Consider the following 16,382-nt stretch of genomic DNA (forward strand, 5'->3'; position numbering starts at 1 on the left):
ATCTGGAAACCTGAATATCTATGACTGAAGATGCACTCAGAACCTTGAGTAGAGGAGTGAAGGAGACCATTGTTTAGTTCCTACTATTCAAATTTAAGAAAATGTCTTTTTTTTCATGATTTCATGACTGCCATCCACCTTTCCAAATGCACAAGCCAATTGTTTGTCTGTCCTTCTGGAAGTCATACTTAACTGTCTCTAAGTGCATCAGAAGTACTTTCAAGAAAAGGAGTCAAATATCGGTTTTTAAAACTGTTTTAATTAGTATTTTTACTTGCAGAACAGGCACGTATTTTAGAAAAATGCAGTACTGATAAAGCTTTAGTTGAACTTCACTAGCAATGTGCATCCACATCATAATGTGCAGTCTTGAATATTAACTTATTGCCCCCTTGAGTAAAAAAGAGCTTACTCTTTGTTTTATAGATAGTGTATAAGGCTGTAATCTCTGGCATTTTAGCCTATGAACATTTTCCTTTCATAATTATATTTTCAGTGTTTAAAAAAAAATAAATCTTGATACACAGTACTCAGCTTGTAATATTTAATTGTTTGTGGAAAAATAGAAAAATTCAATAACTCAAATAGAGTTTGTCAAAGTATTAACTTCTCTCAAGTCACATGTACATAACTATTCCAAGGCACAGCTTCCTCTGAGCACTTAATTATTATGCAAATTATGGTAAGCTCTTTCTATGAAGTTTAATTCTATTGTTGCTGTTTACATGGACTCTAAAAGCATCCTAAGTACTTTAAACAACTTTTAAAGATATTTTTAATCCAAATAGCTTACATTATAATGTTAGATATGCCAGAAGAAGAACAACAAAGACAAGCTCTTCATCAGTAATTATTATGTTTTCTTCAGAAATTATAACTATTAAAAACATTCAGTATTTTCATTCTTTTGAGAGAGGCATGTACAAATGTGCACTATATCAGTAGCATAGCTGACTACACAGCCAAAAGTAAAAGAAGTTGCAGGGATATATAAATATGAGGGCAGGATAAGGAGCTGGAAATAAGGTCAGGCAGTACATCAGGAGCACGTGAGAAACGCCTCTATGACAAAATCTTTTTTAAAAATTTATATCGGCAGCAGACAGGTACTGTAGTACTGAATTTGCCGTTGCTTTGGTGAAGCAAAGAAGCTGTCTTAACCCAGATAAAACAAAATTCCAAATGTGTCCTTGAGTTTGAAACGGAAAAAAAAAAAATATCAGCATACATGATCAGCTTTCTTAGCATTGAAGTATTAATACCTTTAGCTTTAACAGTATTTTGGTGGTAGCTGTGCACACTAAATATCATTGCATTTGTAGCTGCATAGAGCATTAATTTCATTAGTTTTGAAGTAAATTCATGAATAGATGAAAAAATCTTGAACAAAGAAGATTCCAAGTTCACAAAATGACTTGTAAGTTTCTTCTGTATCCTGAAGTAGTACACTACATTCACATGCTTATAGCATTATGGTTACAACTGTGAGGCTTGTTTTTCATATCACTTTCCTTTCAATGTGACTGAAAGTTCTTATTAGTGACATATCTTCATATTCTTGGTTAGACCCATTGTTAACGGGTTTGGATGGCTTCTCATAAATCCATTCACTTGGCAGGGTAGTGCTGCTATCTGTATTTCTTGAATTGTTCTTGCACTTTTTACAGCAGTGATGAATCTGTTGCAATATTCCAAAAAATATATTGTTAAGCTATTATTTTTTTTTTCCACTAGCTACCTCATTTTTCAGAGAATATATTCCTTGCTTCACTAAGATAGTGATGAGTATTAATTCTAAATTGTTCATAAGGTTGCATATCACAATCACAATAAAACAATGAAGAACTTATTTTTACAAGTAGTGGAATAGGGGTAATTCTCACTGTATTCAAGAAAAAGAATGTGGGTCTGACTGTATATCAGTGTTTTCATTTAATATTTCTTCAATGCATGGTACTATATTTTAAGGTGCATAAATGTTTTTACTTTATTTAAACAAACAACTTGTTCAGGGAGAAAGAGGTGGTTGGTTTTTTTTTAAATTTGTCCTGTATTCTTATGTAGCTTAAGTAAGTGATCATTCTGGAGAGTTGATGGGATAGATATCTTCTTTTGGGGAGAATCCAGAACTGACAGCTCTAATGGCTTCCCCATAAAATATGCACAATTGTCATGCACGTTTCATGGGAATAGCACATTGCTATGCCCTAGTCTTGATTTTGAAGCACAGAAAAAAAGTTTGACAAGAGTAAGAAGAAATATAAGAGAAATTTAAGCTAAGAAAAGACAAGTGTGACTTCTTCCTGAGATAGCAGCTCCTTCCAGAAGGTACCTGAAGGGCTCAGCCAACCCTGACATACCAAATTTAAGTAGTGGCCTAGAAGTGTCGAAAAGCCAAGGGGCTTTTGAATGATCTAGTACCTCTTCCATTATTTCACACTCTGATTTTGACACTATACACATTTTCATGATATGGCACATTTGTCATTTAGTGAAGAAATGACCTGTAAGAAGTTATAGACTCCCTGACTTCAAAAATGTCAGTGTCTTTCTCTTTAGCTGCTGTGCTACCTTGACCCTGGCCAGCAGCCAAACACTCATGAAGCTGCTCACTCACCTCCCCCTCCCCAGCAGGATGGGAGAGGACAAGAAGAACAAAAATGAGAAATCTCCTGGGTCGATGCAAGGGCAGTTTGATAGGTGAAGGAATGAGGAAGAAAATAAACAACCAAAAAGTCCTAAATGAAGCAAGGGAAATCACTCACCACCTCCCTCCAGCTGACCGACGCAAACCAGTCAGAGAACAGTGGTCATCTTTTTAGCCATCAAAAACCCTTTGTTCTTCCTCTATCCCTGATTCTCTTGATGAACACAATGTTATGTGGTGGAATATCCCCTTTGGTCAGCTATGGCCAAGCATCCTGGTTGCATTCACTCCCAGCCACTTGATTATCCCTAGCCACCAATTTGAGGAAGCAGACTGAGAAATGGAAAATAACTTGATGCCATGCAAATGCTGTACAGTATATTGGCATGCTATCAATACTTTTTAACCACAAATCCAAAACATAGCACTGTATGAGCTCAATTCTTCATTGACTTTTCTCAGTGAAAGTCATCCCTGCCAGATCTGGTATATTTTGCTACTGCTAATTGTACTCACAGTGACTCATTTTAGGAAAGATTCACTTGGCTGTTTTTGCTTATTCAGATGCAAAAAGTGTATTTTGACAGATTTTACTGCTATTGTATCTTAGCAAATTTTGTTTGTTTACTGCCTGAATTGTGTGAACATTTCTGATTTTGATGTGGCTTTGAAGTAACAGCACTTAACAACTGGTTTCTGAGGAAAACAAAACCCATACTTTACTTGACCCAGAAGGGCAATCAGATACCATAAATGTCTGTAGGTCTTGTAACTTGTCAATGGTGCTGAATCTTTTAATAATGAAATCAGCAGAGAGGGAGCTGTTGCAATAACTCTAATTTCAGTTACACTTAAACGGCCCTTTTAACTGTACAAGCTGAGAACCTGTTAAGTTAGTTACCTATTGCCTCTAGGTCCAATTTAGCCTGCATCTGTTAACTCCTAAGAAACTCTAAAATATTGTTTTTTGATGGGAGAGGTTATTGGTGATGAACAAGGAACTTCTTAGGTCTCATAAGTTATCATCTTATACGTTTGCAATTAAGGACCTTGTAATTACAACTAGAGCACATTTTAGTACTGCCCATGCCCTCAGAGACTGAGATTCCAATTTTCATCGTTATGGCATAGGTCAGCTTTATTTCCTTCCAAATGGTTTTCTTCACATAAAGTATATTCCTAAATATGACCAAAATAGAACTATTATTTGAAAGTTATCTTTTTAGTTTTTGGATACATAAGAAGAGGTTGATTAAAATGATTATGAGATAGGGAAGAGATCCACAACTAGGAAAGAAAAAAGATTTCTGAAATACCATGGGAAGTATAAGAAATCACTCTGGGCTTAGACAATTTTGTATAAAAAAATATTTTCTTTTCTTGGAAAATATTTTCTAGTTGCCAATGCTGGCTAAGGAAATGTCAGGTTAGGGACCCAACCCAACTGGTGGGTGGGGGAAGGCATAAAGCCCTGGCGTGACTGGTTGGTTGGCTGAAACACATGTAAAATAAAACATAAGCAGATATTAATGTATGCCTGGTGGAGCTCATGAAATTAGGAGCTGAAGCCCAAAAGTATAGAGGAAGCGGGATGTGTTTTGAACTGCAAATCATTTAAGATTTTTTTTTTTTTTTCTAATTATCTTTCACTTCCAGGTGAAAATAAAAACTTGGTAACATTCAGCAACATCAAGAATAGCTTCTCAGTGGTCAGCAAGCTTTGAAAATGGTAGCTTTTGCTTTTCTAAGTATCTCCACTGCCAGAGCTTTCTTTTATGGTCATACCCTCAAATATCCAAATACAGGAGATTCTACCTCTAAATCTTTGGTTAACAGAAAAGAGACAGACTTTTTACTTTGCCATAGCTGCATGAACATCTTTCTTTCATTTACTTATAGTATCTTTCTATTAAAAGATGCCACCCATCTTTAGGTCTGTAGTATTTATTTCTGAAGTTATTACTTACACCAAAAGCTATGATAACTGTGGTGACAAAGAGAGCGTATCCAAGAAGAAGGAACCAACACCACCAGGTCGGTTCTGATCTTATACAGTCTTTGCATGTGAAATCTGAAATGAAGAAAATTAAGTATTTGAAAAATTAAGAAATAGGGGTTTATTTTAATGATTTAATCTGAAGGATTAGTGTAGACTGACTAGTCAGCACAGTTGTCTTTATCACATTTTATTTCTCTCTTTTTTTCTGGACTAAAAGGTTACTTTTCTCATGAAGGAAATATTGTCTTCTTTCTACTTCAGTGATGATTTCTTTAAACTGCTCTGAGCTAATTATAAAATGAATAGTAAACAAATTTAACAGGTGATAGATCCAAAAACATCTTTATTATATTGCACATACTTAAGTTATGATGAAAAATATGTTTTGGGTTTTTTTAATAAATAAATAAAACATATGCTTATGGTGTGAAAGTCAGAAGGATTTCACTGACAGCTGTTTTTCTTTAGGGACTCAAGAACTGCATTGGGAAATTATTATATATAAAGTGAAATCTAGTAACATAGAGATGCTTTGTAGCCTTTAGCATGCACTAATCAGATATGCCTGCAAGTCTACAAGCAAAAAACTTGGCTTCTCTAAAATTATTTACCTCAGTCACTGAGGTCACTGTCCCCTTCAGGATTACGGAAATTGTTTATATAATTTTTTATTTTTGTATGGAGCGAAGTATAGTTTCAGTAAATGTTTGTGGATAATACAGAGAAAAAATATTTCATATTCTAAATATATAATGTATATATTAATACTGAAGATTAACCAAAATACTATAATATACAAAATGTTTCATGTATATAATATGTATTAATTACTGAATCAATGTTTAATTGCTCACAGTCAGATTCTCAGATCATGACTGTAGACTGCCTTTTCCCCATCCTTCTTCTCACAGCACTGAGTGAGTAAAACTGGTGGAATATTTAACTCACCTTGCATCCATTAATACAATTTCTTTGACTATCAGATACCTCTTACCGTGCACTGTCAGCTTGGTTCCGTTTCCACATTTGCCATGGGTTTTCTGGGTTAGTATCACATCACAGAAATACAAGTTGCTGTCATTCTTGTCAACATTGCTCAGTTTTAAGATAGAGAATCCCCTGAATATGTCCTTGGTAATGTGTATGTGTGGCCTTCCTGCTCCTGAACTTGACCGAAGACTCTGCTGGTTGTCACAGCTGGGGCCCTTCCTCCAGTACACAACTGGCTCCTCATTCTCCTCCTTGGGGTATTCAAAGACACAGAGCATCCACACAGTGGAGTTAAGGAGTACACTGGCATCTTCAGGGAATTGCAAAACCAAGAGCTCTGGCCCACTGCTAGCTATAATAAATAATTAATTAATTATAACATTTATTAAGGAAGGTTAATGTTCTAGTAATATTCTTAGTCCAATACATAATTATTTAAATACTTGATTGCAACTTGTTTTGTGCAGGAATAATTACAAACAAGGAAATGAAATTATAACTAAATGAAGTACAAATCAAAAGTGACATGAATACAGCAGTAAAAAGTTTTGTAATAATATATTGTATTCTTGTATTAAGATAAATAGAAGAATATTCAAGTTTACCCACATGCATCACTTCTGATATTTTCTGTACAATGCCAAAATGTTTGTTTCTATGCCATGTCAATACAAGTCTTGAATTTCCATAATTTTTCAGCTTCATTAATTCTGACATCATATCTAGGTCCTTTGCTGGTTTTTAATTTTATTTTTTAAAATTCTTTATAAAACTTTTTATGAGTACTGTGTGCAAATAAAATAACCATATAGAACTAGTGCAGAAGGATGACGAAGATTCTGGAAGATCTTCTTTATGGAAGATTCTATCCATAGAATAATGGATCTTTTGAGAATGATTTCTTGTATATATCTGTTGTGCAGACAACAATGAGATAAAGGACTGGAAGTATGCCTGAACACATCTATTACTGCGCCTTGAGCAGGCAAAGTACAATAAATAAATAAATAAATAAATAAATAAATAAATAAATAGACAAACAAACAAACAAACAAACAAACAAACAAATAAAATAAAAAAAATCCAACAACAACAAAAAAGCACCTATTAGTTAAAGTTAGGTTGCAATGAACAAGACAACACAATTCAGGTATTAAATGGAAAGAATTCTGAAGGTTAAGCTGATAATACATTTAAATATTCCTTCTGCCAGAGGGTTGGAAGATATCTAATTCCAAACGTGTGCTGTAGGCAGGGCTGCCACCCTCAGATCAGGCTGCCAGGACCCCATCCAGCCTGACCTTGCATGCTTCCAGGGATGGAACATGCACAGTTTTTCTAAGCATTCAGTGATTTTTCATCACTCTTATCACAAAATGTTTCTTCAAGTAGGACTACCTTCTTTCAGAGTAAATTTTTTTCCCCTTGACCTGTCACAAGAGGCCCTGGTAAAAAATCTTCATCTTTGTTGTAAACTCTCTTTATGCCTTGTAAGGCCACAATGAGGTTTCCCTGGAGCCTTCTCTTCTCCAGGCTAAACAAGCCCACCTCCCTCAGCCTTTCTAAAAGAGAAAGGTGCTCCAGCCCTCTGATCATCCTCTGGATCCGTAAGGATGAACACTGGGAAATTTTTGTGAATAACAGAATACTCATATCAGATACCCACTTGATACCCATATCAGATCAGCTAGTAGTGACACCTCACAATTTCTAGCAACTTACATGACTAAACCTTTTCTCCATTTGAGTCTCATCCTAAATTATTCAAAATTTTAACTAATAGATAATGAGACAAGTCTGCTTCAAAGTCAGTTATTTAAACTTTAAATAATCACATTGAAAACTCCAACACTTAACCCTATTCTCCCTTTGTAGTCAGTTAACAGAAATAATAAGTTAAAGAAAAAACTTGATTTTAATGCCGTAATAAAGATTTAAACAGATAAAATAATTTATTTTCTCACCTAATGTAAAAATATTTCTCATGTTCAGAGAAATACATTAAAATTCTGTGAAGTGAATCATTTTCATTCTGAGAAGCTGAAATCAGATTTCCATTATAAATTATGTTAAATTTATGGAACTGCTTTGAAATGAAGCAATTTGTCCTATGGAAAGATTTATATGAATTTTTATATAAAGTATAAAAAATTGAAAGTCATTACAAAACACAGACAACAAATGCTTTTAAATCAGAAAAAATAATGTTTTAAAATAGTTGAATACCTCTGTTTTATATATTATATATTTACTAGAATTTTTATCATTAGAAGACATGTAAGAAATGTATGTGCAAAAAGAAATGTGTTGTACTTTAAAGGGATTTGGTTTTCTGAGATCTGACATGAAACCCATTTTAAAATGTAATTAACCCATATGAGTACAGGAACCCTTCTGAGCTACTTTCTTCATTTAAGTATAAAGCAAATATCTTTAAAAAATTCCAGCATCACATTCATAACAATATTCCAAAACCCAGTGAAAACCATTATTGGCTTAATCATTAATATATGAAATATCTCTTGCATTTTCATTGTATCATACAAAAATTTCTAAAAAAGTCCCAAATATTATGTTTTCTTTTCCTTTTATATTTGTTAGCGTAAGAAAACAAACAGTTTTAAAAATATTTCAACATCTACTTACACTAATATCCCGTTGACTTATGGACCTAAACAGAAAAATTTCAGCACAGATTCATAACACGTAAAAGATAACCCACTATTTTTTTTTTTTTTTTTAAATATGTGGTAGTGTGATACAAATTTTATTTTTGGCACTTTCATCCCTGATTAAATCTTAGTATTACCTTTCTTTGGTTTTGAAAAATTCGAGAAAAGCTTTTGGTAGGTTGTATTTTGTTTTCTTTTTTTCTTTTTTTCTTTTTAGAAAGTTAACAAGAAAACAACAGCAAAAAATCTACTTACCTGTAATGTTAACAAGGTAAGATATCATAAACAATATGCCAATCCTCATCTCTTTTTTTGGATTGCTAATTGACTGATTTTAAAATCTCAGATGATACAGCAAATACCACAGCTGCAAACACCTAGCTGAAAATTAAAGTTCTCCAAAAAACATGTTTTTAATCTTGTTTCTAGGGGGGAGGTTCTTGTGGTTTTACTCACTTATTTCCCTTTCTGTCATTGCACATCCTGGACATTGCAACAGATCAACCTCTAATATTGTAGTTTCAAACTTAACTCTATTGTAACTGTTTTTCCATTCTGCAATTTTTCTTCAGACAGCTCAGAGGAGGAGAATCACTTATGTGTGGTGAGTTGAGTCAAAGCTGCCCACCTTGACAAAACATATATATATTGTTAATGGCAATGACAATGTAACACAGCAAAGTTTTCAACAGACACCTCCCCCTGATGCTCTTAAAGCCCTGTTTATGCCATTAGCACCAGATACATGAATATGACTTTGCTCTATGTAGCCAGAAAAAATAACATACTGCAAAAATATTTTATAATAAATATTATTTCTCTTTGCTGAAGTGATACTGAATGTCTAATAATCACCATGCAGTCCAGCATATGTGAACATTAGCTGCCAAAATCCACAAAGTGTAAAAGGTAGCGATGTGGTTTCCGTCCTAACATACACCTTTGCAATTCACTTAAGACCATGAGATCAGCTAACTTTCTTGCAGCTCCCATTAAATTTTATCCCGCACCATTACCCCTGGGTTTTATTAAATCTTGGTTTCATCCCTCTCTCCTGCCTACTGATCTGAATGCCTGGATTTGATTAAGGATAACTTCCATGGAAATATCCAGTTTTGACTTGAAGGCTTTGAGAAGAGCATCTGAAAATTCAGTGGTTAACTGCTGCAGTGACTAATCATTCTCACTCACTATGAAAGACTGTGTCTTCATTTCTATATTTCTATCCTGATCTCTGCTTTCAGCTATATAGCTACTTCCTTTTTTTTTTTTTCAATTTTCTTTTTTTTTTTTTTTTCAAGATGATACTTAAGACTTCTTAAAACCATTTTATGAAGCATTAAAATCAAGTTCCTTCCCTTCTGCACCCCTGACTTATTTACAGATATAGAACTACTCCTCCACAGTGCTGATACTTAATGATAAGCATATGCTTAAGTCTATTGCTATTTGGTAAAGATGTTCAAAAAGAATGGGTAGGAGTGACGTATATGTGGCATAAGCACTTTCATGAAGACAAATGAGAAGACTTTTGTACTTACTGCACAGTTTCTGTGTGAGTGCAACTTCTTATCAAGAACATATGGTGAAAGATTTGAAATAATGAAGAGCTTAAATAAGATCAAATCTAAAAATTTTACTTTATGACATACAATAGAAACTATTAAAATGTCTTTGTAAAAAAAAAAAAAAAAAAAAAAGATAAAAATTGAATTTACTCTCTAGCACTGCAAAGAGATGAATCTTTAAATATTTTATATATTTCCTAAACATTAAGTAGCTGTCTGGGAAGAATTTTGAACTCTGAAACTTAAAACAAGTTAATAAATGGACGATGACCTTCTAACCTCCTCCTCTAGAAAATAGCGTACAACTTTAATATATACTGGAGGACTGAAGTGTAGGCCTTCTCCAAGACCACCTCATGGAGATGAAAATAAGAATCAGCTTTATTAAAATATCAGAGATATAACAACAAATAAGAACAATCACATTTATACTTCTGTCAGTCCTGTGTTTTTTCTTATTACCAGCTTGAGCTATAACGTCAGGGAACATATAAATTTATCTAAAAATATCTTTTTAATTATCTGCTGAAATGGTGATTAGTTTTAGGACTATAATAGAGACAATACATATTTAAAAGGCTTAGATTCCAGCTGATTGATTATTGTCCTACAGGACTGGAAAAATATGAATGGATTTATCTAGTAGGCTGTAGCTTCTCTGTCAGCAGTGTCATTTTCACTATGTTAAATGGGAGAATTAAGAGTGTAACTGCGTGTCTGTGTCACTGCTCTATGGTTGTAGTCTGGAGGAGTGGCATAGTTAAATAATTTCTAAATGGAAAACAAATACACAATCTGTTTTAAAAATTTATAATGGCATCACAGAGAGATGAGAAAATAAATTTTGTGCCAATTTCTATTGAAGCAATGAAAATGAATAACAACATGTGGGCAGAAGTAAACAATTTCAAAGAGTAATAGCTTTTCACCAATCCCTATTTGGAAGTATTTATCTTTGAAAAGCAATCAAGCATTTTATGAATGTCTATAAAAATGCAGATGAATATAGCTGTATGAAAAAAAAAAAACAAAAAACTTATGCCTTGTAGTTCAACTACTACTCCAAAGTAGCTACTGTACAATATACAGCTGCTTAAAGCGAGCATCTCCTTAGCATGCCTTAAACAAATAAGGTAACTTGAATCTAGTTTATAGTTTATAATTTAGTCTTATTCAGCATAAATTTCATCTACAAACATTATAGAAAACTTCCTAATGGTAAATGTAGCAGAGCAGATCCTCTGGGGAGACTGGGGACCTTCAGGTAAGATGGGACAGACCTGTATCCAGAACAACATGAGGATAGTGCATATGACCTCAGGGTTTCTCTGTGTTTGCTGATCAGTTGTACAGGATGGGAGAGGACTAGCACAGATAAAGAAACAGTCAGAGGCTACTTTAAGTCCAATGACTCCTGAAAACTTGAGAGAAAATCTGCCATTTGCCCAAATAGTGCAAGATATGTAAACTCCTGCTGGTTTTCTGCATAGAAAAGCATTTTAGCCTATTAGAAAGTTAAAGACGCTGCAGGATCCTTTCTACTAGTTACCAGAACAAAACAGGAGCAAAAATGAAATTCACACTAAAAGCAAATACTTTAATGGCACCCCACAATCACAATTAGGAGAGAAATGAGATGAATGACAAGAGAAACATAGAAAGAGTATGTAGGCTCATTTGACCAAAACTACTAGCTTAGTTTAATTATTTAACTGTTCCTAAGTCTTATAGTCAAAAATGGAAAACGCAGCTATATTTTCCTTTCAGAATATTTTCATACATCTCTTTATTAACCACTATACGTTGAAAAAGTTGTCAATCTTTTTGGTTGGACTTGGAGACAAATTTTTTTGCAGAGTTCCTCTTAATAAGAATGTATGGATGAAATTGCCAACACTGTATATCAGTAGTGGATTTGCAGCTTGCAAGTTGAATTTAGAGCCAGTAGTGCATGAAGTCAGCTGATCTCAGACTACAGTATTGTATGTTACTAATAAATAAAAAGCTAAATACTTTTATAACACAGGTCACCAAGGGAAGATAGCATTATTAAACTTCTGGATTAATCTGAATAGTTGGGGATCAGGAATTTGAGACTTTCCATGTATAGGAATGTGGAACCTGCTAGTACTTCCCTGTTCTCCTGGGTGTGTCCATATACAGAGATGGTTTTAACGTTGCAATGAATTTCTTTCAAATTCCAGATGGTTCTATATTCTCAATGTATGTGTGGAAAAATCTTGAGACTGTTTGATCTGCCAATATAATCAAAGGAGGTGCAGCTGGGTTCTCCATTCAAGTCTATAGATATTTTGTTTGATATGCTGAGGGGAGTGAGTCTACAGAATATATGACTTATTCTTCCTGGGATTTCTTTTCTTGAATTTAGCATGGAGAGATCCAAATACTAGTTAAATGTTTAACAAACAACCCAAGCAAGATAGTAACATTGCATTCTGGCAGGCTTCATGCAGCCTCACCTAATACATCAAAATACTTCTGCCAAAGTCAACACAGAAGCTTGGTGTTCTGGTCCTGGATATACCCAAATGTGAAAAATCCATAGTTTCTCTAGTTACTTATGTGCTTTTGAGATTTAGCTATAACTTCATGCCAGTCCTTCACACATGTTCAGAGGAGTCTTAATCCACATGACCAGGTCTCAACCAATTTCAAAAAATGCTGTAATAAAAATATTTTTTTCCTGATATTGTACAGAGCTCGCTTAAGAAATGGTAAGCTGCAAATCTTCCTCATCTTAGCAAGGTAGAATTCTGCATTTCAGAAAGCAACAAAGTGTTCAGTATGAATCAAGCTATTACGGAGTTAAAACATCTGTTGGCTCTTCATCTTCACCTCTCTCTCCACATTTCCTTTTCTCCCTTTTCCATTGAAGTTGGAGAAGCACACTGAACAATTTTATCCTGTATAGATCAATATTGAAACTTTAAAATTCACAGAGATATCTAAAGGCAGCTAATGCAAAGAAAAGAAACTGTGATTTTTCTATTTCCACTGAGAAATCAGTTTGGTGATGAAGCCACAGATTTTTACACAGGTTTTGGTTTATAAGCTGTTAACTTCACAAACCTGTGGGGGAGGATGTAAGTCTGAAATATAATTGCATATTGAAGAACAGCTAGTTGCTCTGGCACTTATGTCAGTGTTGCTGCACTTGTGTTGAACAAGACAATCACTTCAACTTTGAGAGCATGATGCTGATGCCTTTTAAATCCCATTTACTTTCATTACTGTAATATATATTTTACTGACACATCAAGCAATGAACTTTTATCTCTACAGAAACTATATTTCACACATAGGAATAGAAAACTCGAGGAAAGGAAGAGTAAGGAAATATTAAACAGAGAATGAGAAGAAGGAAGAAAACTTCCTAAAGATAAGCGTAAAACCACTGACTCACACATATTCAATGTCTTTAGATAAGTGGTACAGAGCCTACAGCTCCCAGACAGGATGTTTCTTGTGAGCATCTTTGTTTTTTTTTTTTGTTTGTTTGTTTGTTTTGACAGTTGCACAAATGAAACTATCCGATGAGGATTGTTTACTGTAAGAGACTGAAGGCTTCAATTCCTTACAACAGTACTGTAATCAGTAACAAAAAATTGTGAAATTAATATCATTTGGATACTTTATTTATAAACTACTTATCTATAAACTAATAAGCTGTATTGTTGTTAACTATAAACTGTTTTATGAAGATCCAAAAATGTAATTTCAACAGTTGAATAAATATCCACTTTTTTTTTCCCCCCTCTCCCTTGGGGCTCCCTGACTCCTTGTAATTTACATAATTGTTTTCTTTTTGTTTGTTTGCTTGTTTTCCTCTTTCCAGATATCACAAGGAAATGAAGAACTGACTAGTTTTTGAGAAGCTAGAGCTCCAGATTCCACTCTTAAAAAAGTGAAAAATGAGTTCTTAAAATAATTACATAAATGAGTACCCTGGGGGCACAGTAAAACTTCAGCGTAAAACTTCAGATATCTGTGAAGGTATCCAGAAGTTGGAGCTTATAACAATAACTTTTTGTTAATTCCTTAAAGGAAAATTAAAAATTGAGCAAAAAAGAAAAAAGCTTTAATGTTGGAGAATAAAGTTAATTCATAATTGGATTATATTGGCAGTGTGATTCATGAAAGTTTGTGCTACCACAATCAGACTTTATCTTTTTCCTTTTCCTTTAGTAAATATTCTGAAGATTTTCCAGTGATGGCAGTCTTCCACCTTCATCTGACATAAAGTACCCTTTTGAAAGTAAGGACCTGAAAATTAATATGGCTTTCTTATGAACATAGCATATGCTCAGGAAAAACCACAGGTGTTAATAATAAAGCAACTAAATTACTGTCTTCTATCCCTGTGGAGAAGCCAGTAGCAATTTGGGAAACAAACGATCTAGCAGGAGGTAATTCAGATTCTTACATGTGAGATAAAACTGTAAAATAGTTGGTTCTTATATTAATCAGAAAACATTTTATGTGTTATACTGTGAAACAAACAGTGGCAATGCTTTACCAGCAGTGATTGGAGAGATAAAACTCACTCTTTTTACTTTGCTTCCTTAGTTTTTTAAGGTTAGAACAAAAGACATGAAAAGTAACTAAACATAATGCTTTTTAGTATTTGCCTACTGAGTTTTTTTTTTTTTTTTTTCTTTTAACATTAAAAGAGAGGTGAGAAAACATAAATACAAAGAGCAGATTTGTTAGAAGTGATATCCTGAGATCTGTGAGGAAACATTTTTACTGGCCAGTATAAACATTTAACATTACATTCAAACCACCCCTGAAAACACAAGATTTCTGGGAAACTGCCAGACTTTTTGCATTTGTGTAAAATATTACCTTTTCTAAAATAATTTTAATCTGTTTTAATTGTGGTGAAAGTTTACCTTTCTTAAGCACAATTCCTTTTCACTCTCTTAAATTTCCTGTTTGAAATAAACAGTTTTTATGTGAGTTAATCCTTGAAAAGTCTTTAGGCTTAATTTTCTACAGTCAACCACAAAACTTAAAAACAAGAGTCAAAAGGAGAGTTTTTCAAATGCAGGAATCCTGGCCTGGCTATTTCTTTTCTAGTACTTCACTGGCTTTCTAATGTAAGCCTCTTTCTGCGTAAAATAATCCCTTTAAGGGCACAGGCACTCTGGGAGCAATCTAGTCCAATGTGGCTGAGATCAACAGAAGCACCCACTGCAACTTTCATTCACAATCAGCAAAATGGAAGTTACTGCAACCCATGCATCGCAACAGCCAGTTCGTAGAGCATCTTCAGATGGAAAGAGAGACTGGAGTTTCATTATGAAAGTATATTAATGTAATGGAAGACCTCTCACGAACAATTGCCTGCTCAGGCAAGCTTAAAAACATTTGAATCAATAAAAATACAAATGTTTCCACTCTCCATAAAATTCACAGCATTGCTAACCATTCTGAAGAATATTTATTGGTTATCTTCTGGTTTTAAGCATGATACTAAGCAAAAAGGAAACCTTTCCACTTTTCTCCGTAGTGTAATGCTTCAGAGCACCAGAATGCAGAAGGCTCAATTCTCTATCACACGATCTTGTTTTGGTATATAGAAGGGAAACTGTTTCAGAGTCCAATTTGATACAACCTCTGAGCCTTTTAGGCAGGCATACTGAAGTCTTGAAGGGTAATGGTGAATGGAAAATGTGATGTGCTGATTGTATTTATCTCTCTTGCAGGATCTTTCTCTTCTGTCTGTGATGAGCACACATCTGCTTTCCATCAGCAGATAATCACTGATAGCATCAACATCTTTGTGCATCGGAAACTGAGGCATAGATACTTCTGATGTTTGCAAATTCTGATATTGAAAAGGAAAATTGGGAATTATTCAAATTTTCTGTAACAATATTTAGTAATGAAATGTGGCTGATAAATTCATTGTCAATAATTTATCATGCAAGGGGTGAGTGGGTAAACTAAGAAAGATAAAAGTAGATAATATTTTCATTTATTTTTCCCCTCTTCTATTTTTCAGGTTTCAATTTCATTTTGTACCTTGCATGGGATGGTTGTTTCTTGTTTGAATGTTTGTAAAATTGTAAGAGAAAATCTTTTCACATCTCTTGAAGTTTTCATTTTAATGGTGTCCAAAGCTCATGGGTAGCCTCTACTGCAACAAAGTTGTATATGTAGTTGGGGGAAACTAAGCTGTCTGTATTCTAGCAGACTTATTACTATCAAGTCTACCTTCCATCTGAATTGGAAACTATACAGATTTTATTTATTTATTTTGTGGGATGGGAGGAGACTGTTAAGTTAGCATATATAAGACCAGGAAGTTTAAAATTGTTAACACTACACTTAAATTGTAATGCTTATGGTCCCAAAAGTGTTTGAAAAGAAGAGAAAAAGAAGGAAAGAAAGAGAGGGGGAAGTGAGGCAAGTGTAAAGCGTATTATGGATGATGGAAAACTGACATATCATTTTGAAATTACTAGAGTCAACTAGTGAAG

The 16,382-nt window shown here is 34.0% G+C and overlaps 1 protein-coding gene across 1 annotated transcript; it reads right to left on the bottom strand.

Annotated features, from left to right (window-relative positions):
• Positions 1 to 239: 239 nt before the first annotated feature.
• Positions 240 to 8,677, bottom strand: LOC116230769 (uncharacterized). Its single transcript, XM_031596126.2, has 4 exons — positions 8,564 to 8,677; positions 5,641 to 5,988; positions 4,615 to 4,718; positions 240 to 1,678 (listed from the first exon to the last, which is right to left on the bottom strand). Exons 1-4 carry the CDS (start codon positions 8,610 to 8,612, stop codon positions 1,499 to 1,501), a joined length of 681 nt encoding a protein of 226 aa, XP_031451986.2. The 5' UTR covers positions 8,613 to 8,677; the 3' UTR covers positions 240 to 1,498.
• Positions 8,678 to 16,382: the final 7,705 nt, after the last annotated feature.

Source organism: Phasianus colchicus, chromosome 1 (genome assembly GCF_987193195.1).
Source record: "Phasianus colchicus chromosome 1, bPhaCol1.hap1.1, whole genome shotgun sequence".
Taxonomy (NCBI): domain Eukaryota; kingdom Metazoa; phylum Chordata; class Aves; order Galliformes; family Phasianidae; genus Phasianus; species Phasianus colchicus.

What these genes read in the sequence shown, in the direction of transcription:
- LOC116230769 (XM_031596126.2), bottom strand. Translation starts at nt 8,612, where the DNA reads ATGAGGATTGGCATATTGTTTATGATATCTTACCTTGTTAACATTACA. An exon ending in TTACCTTGTTAACATTACAG is followed by an intron (nt 5,989 to 8,563) that starts GTAAGTAGATTT and finishes TATTTATTATAG; the next exon opens with CTAGCAGTGGGCCAGAGCTC. An exon ending in AACCAAGCTGACAGTGCACG is followed by an intron (nt 4,719 to 5,640) that starts GTAAGAGGTATC and finishes TCTTCATTTCAG; the next exon opens with ATTTCACATGCAAAGACTGT.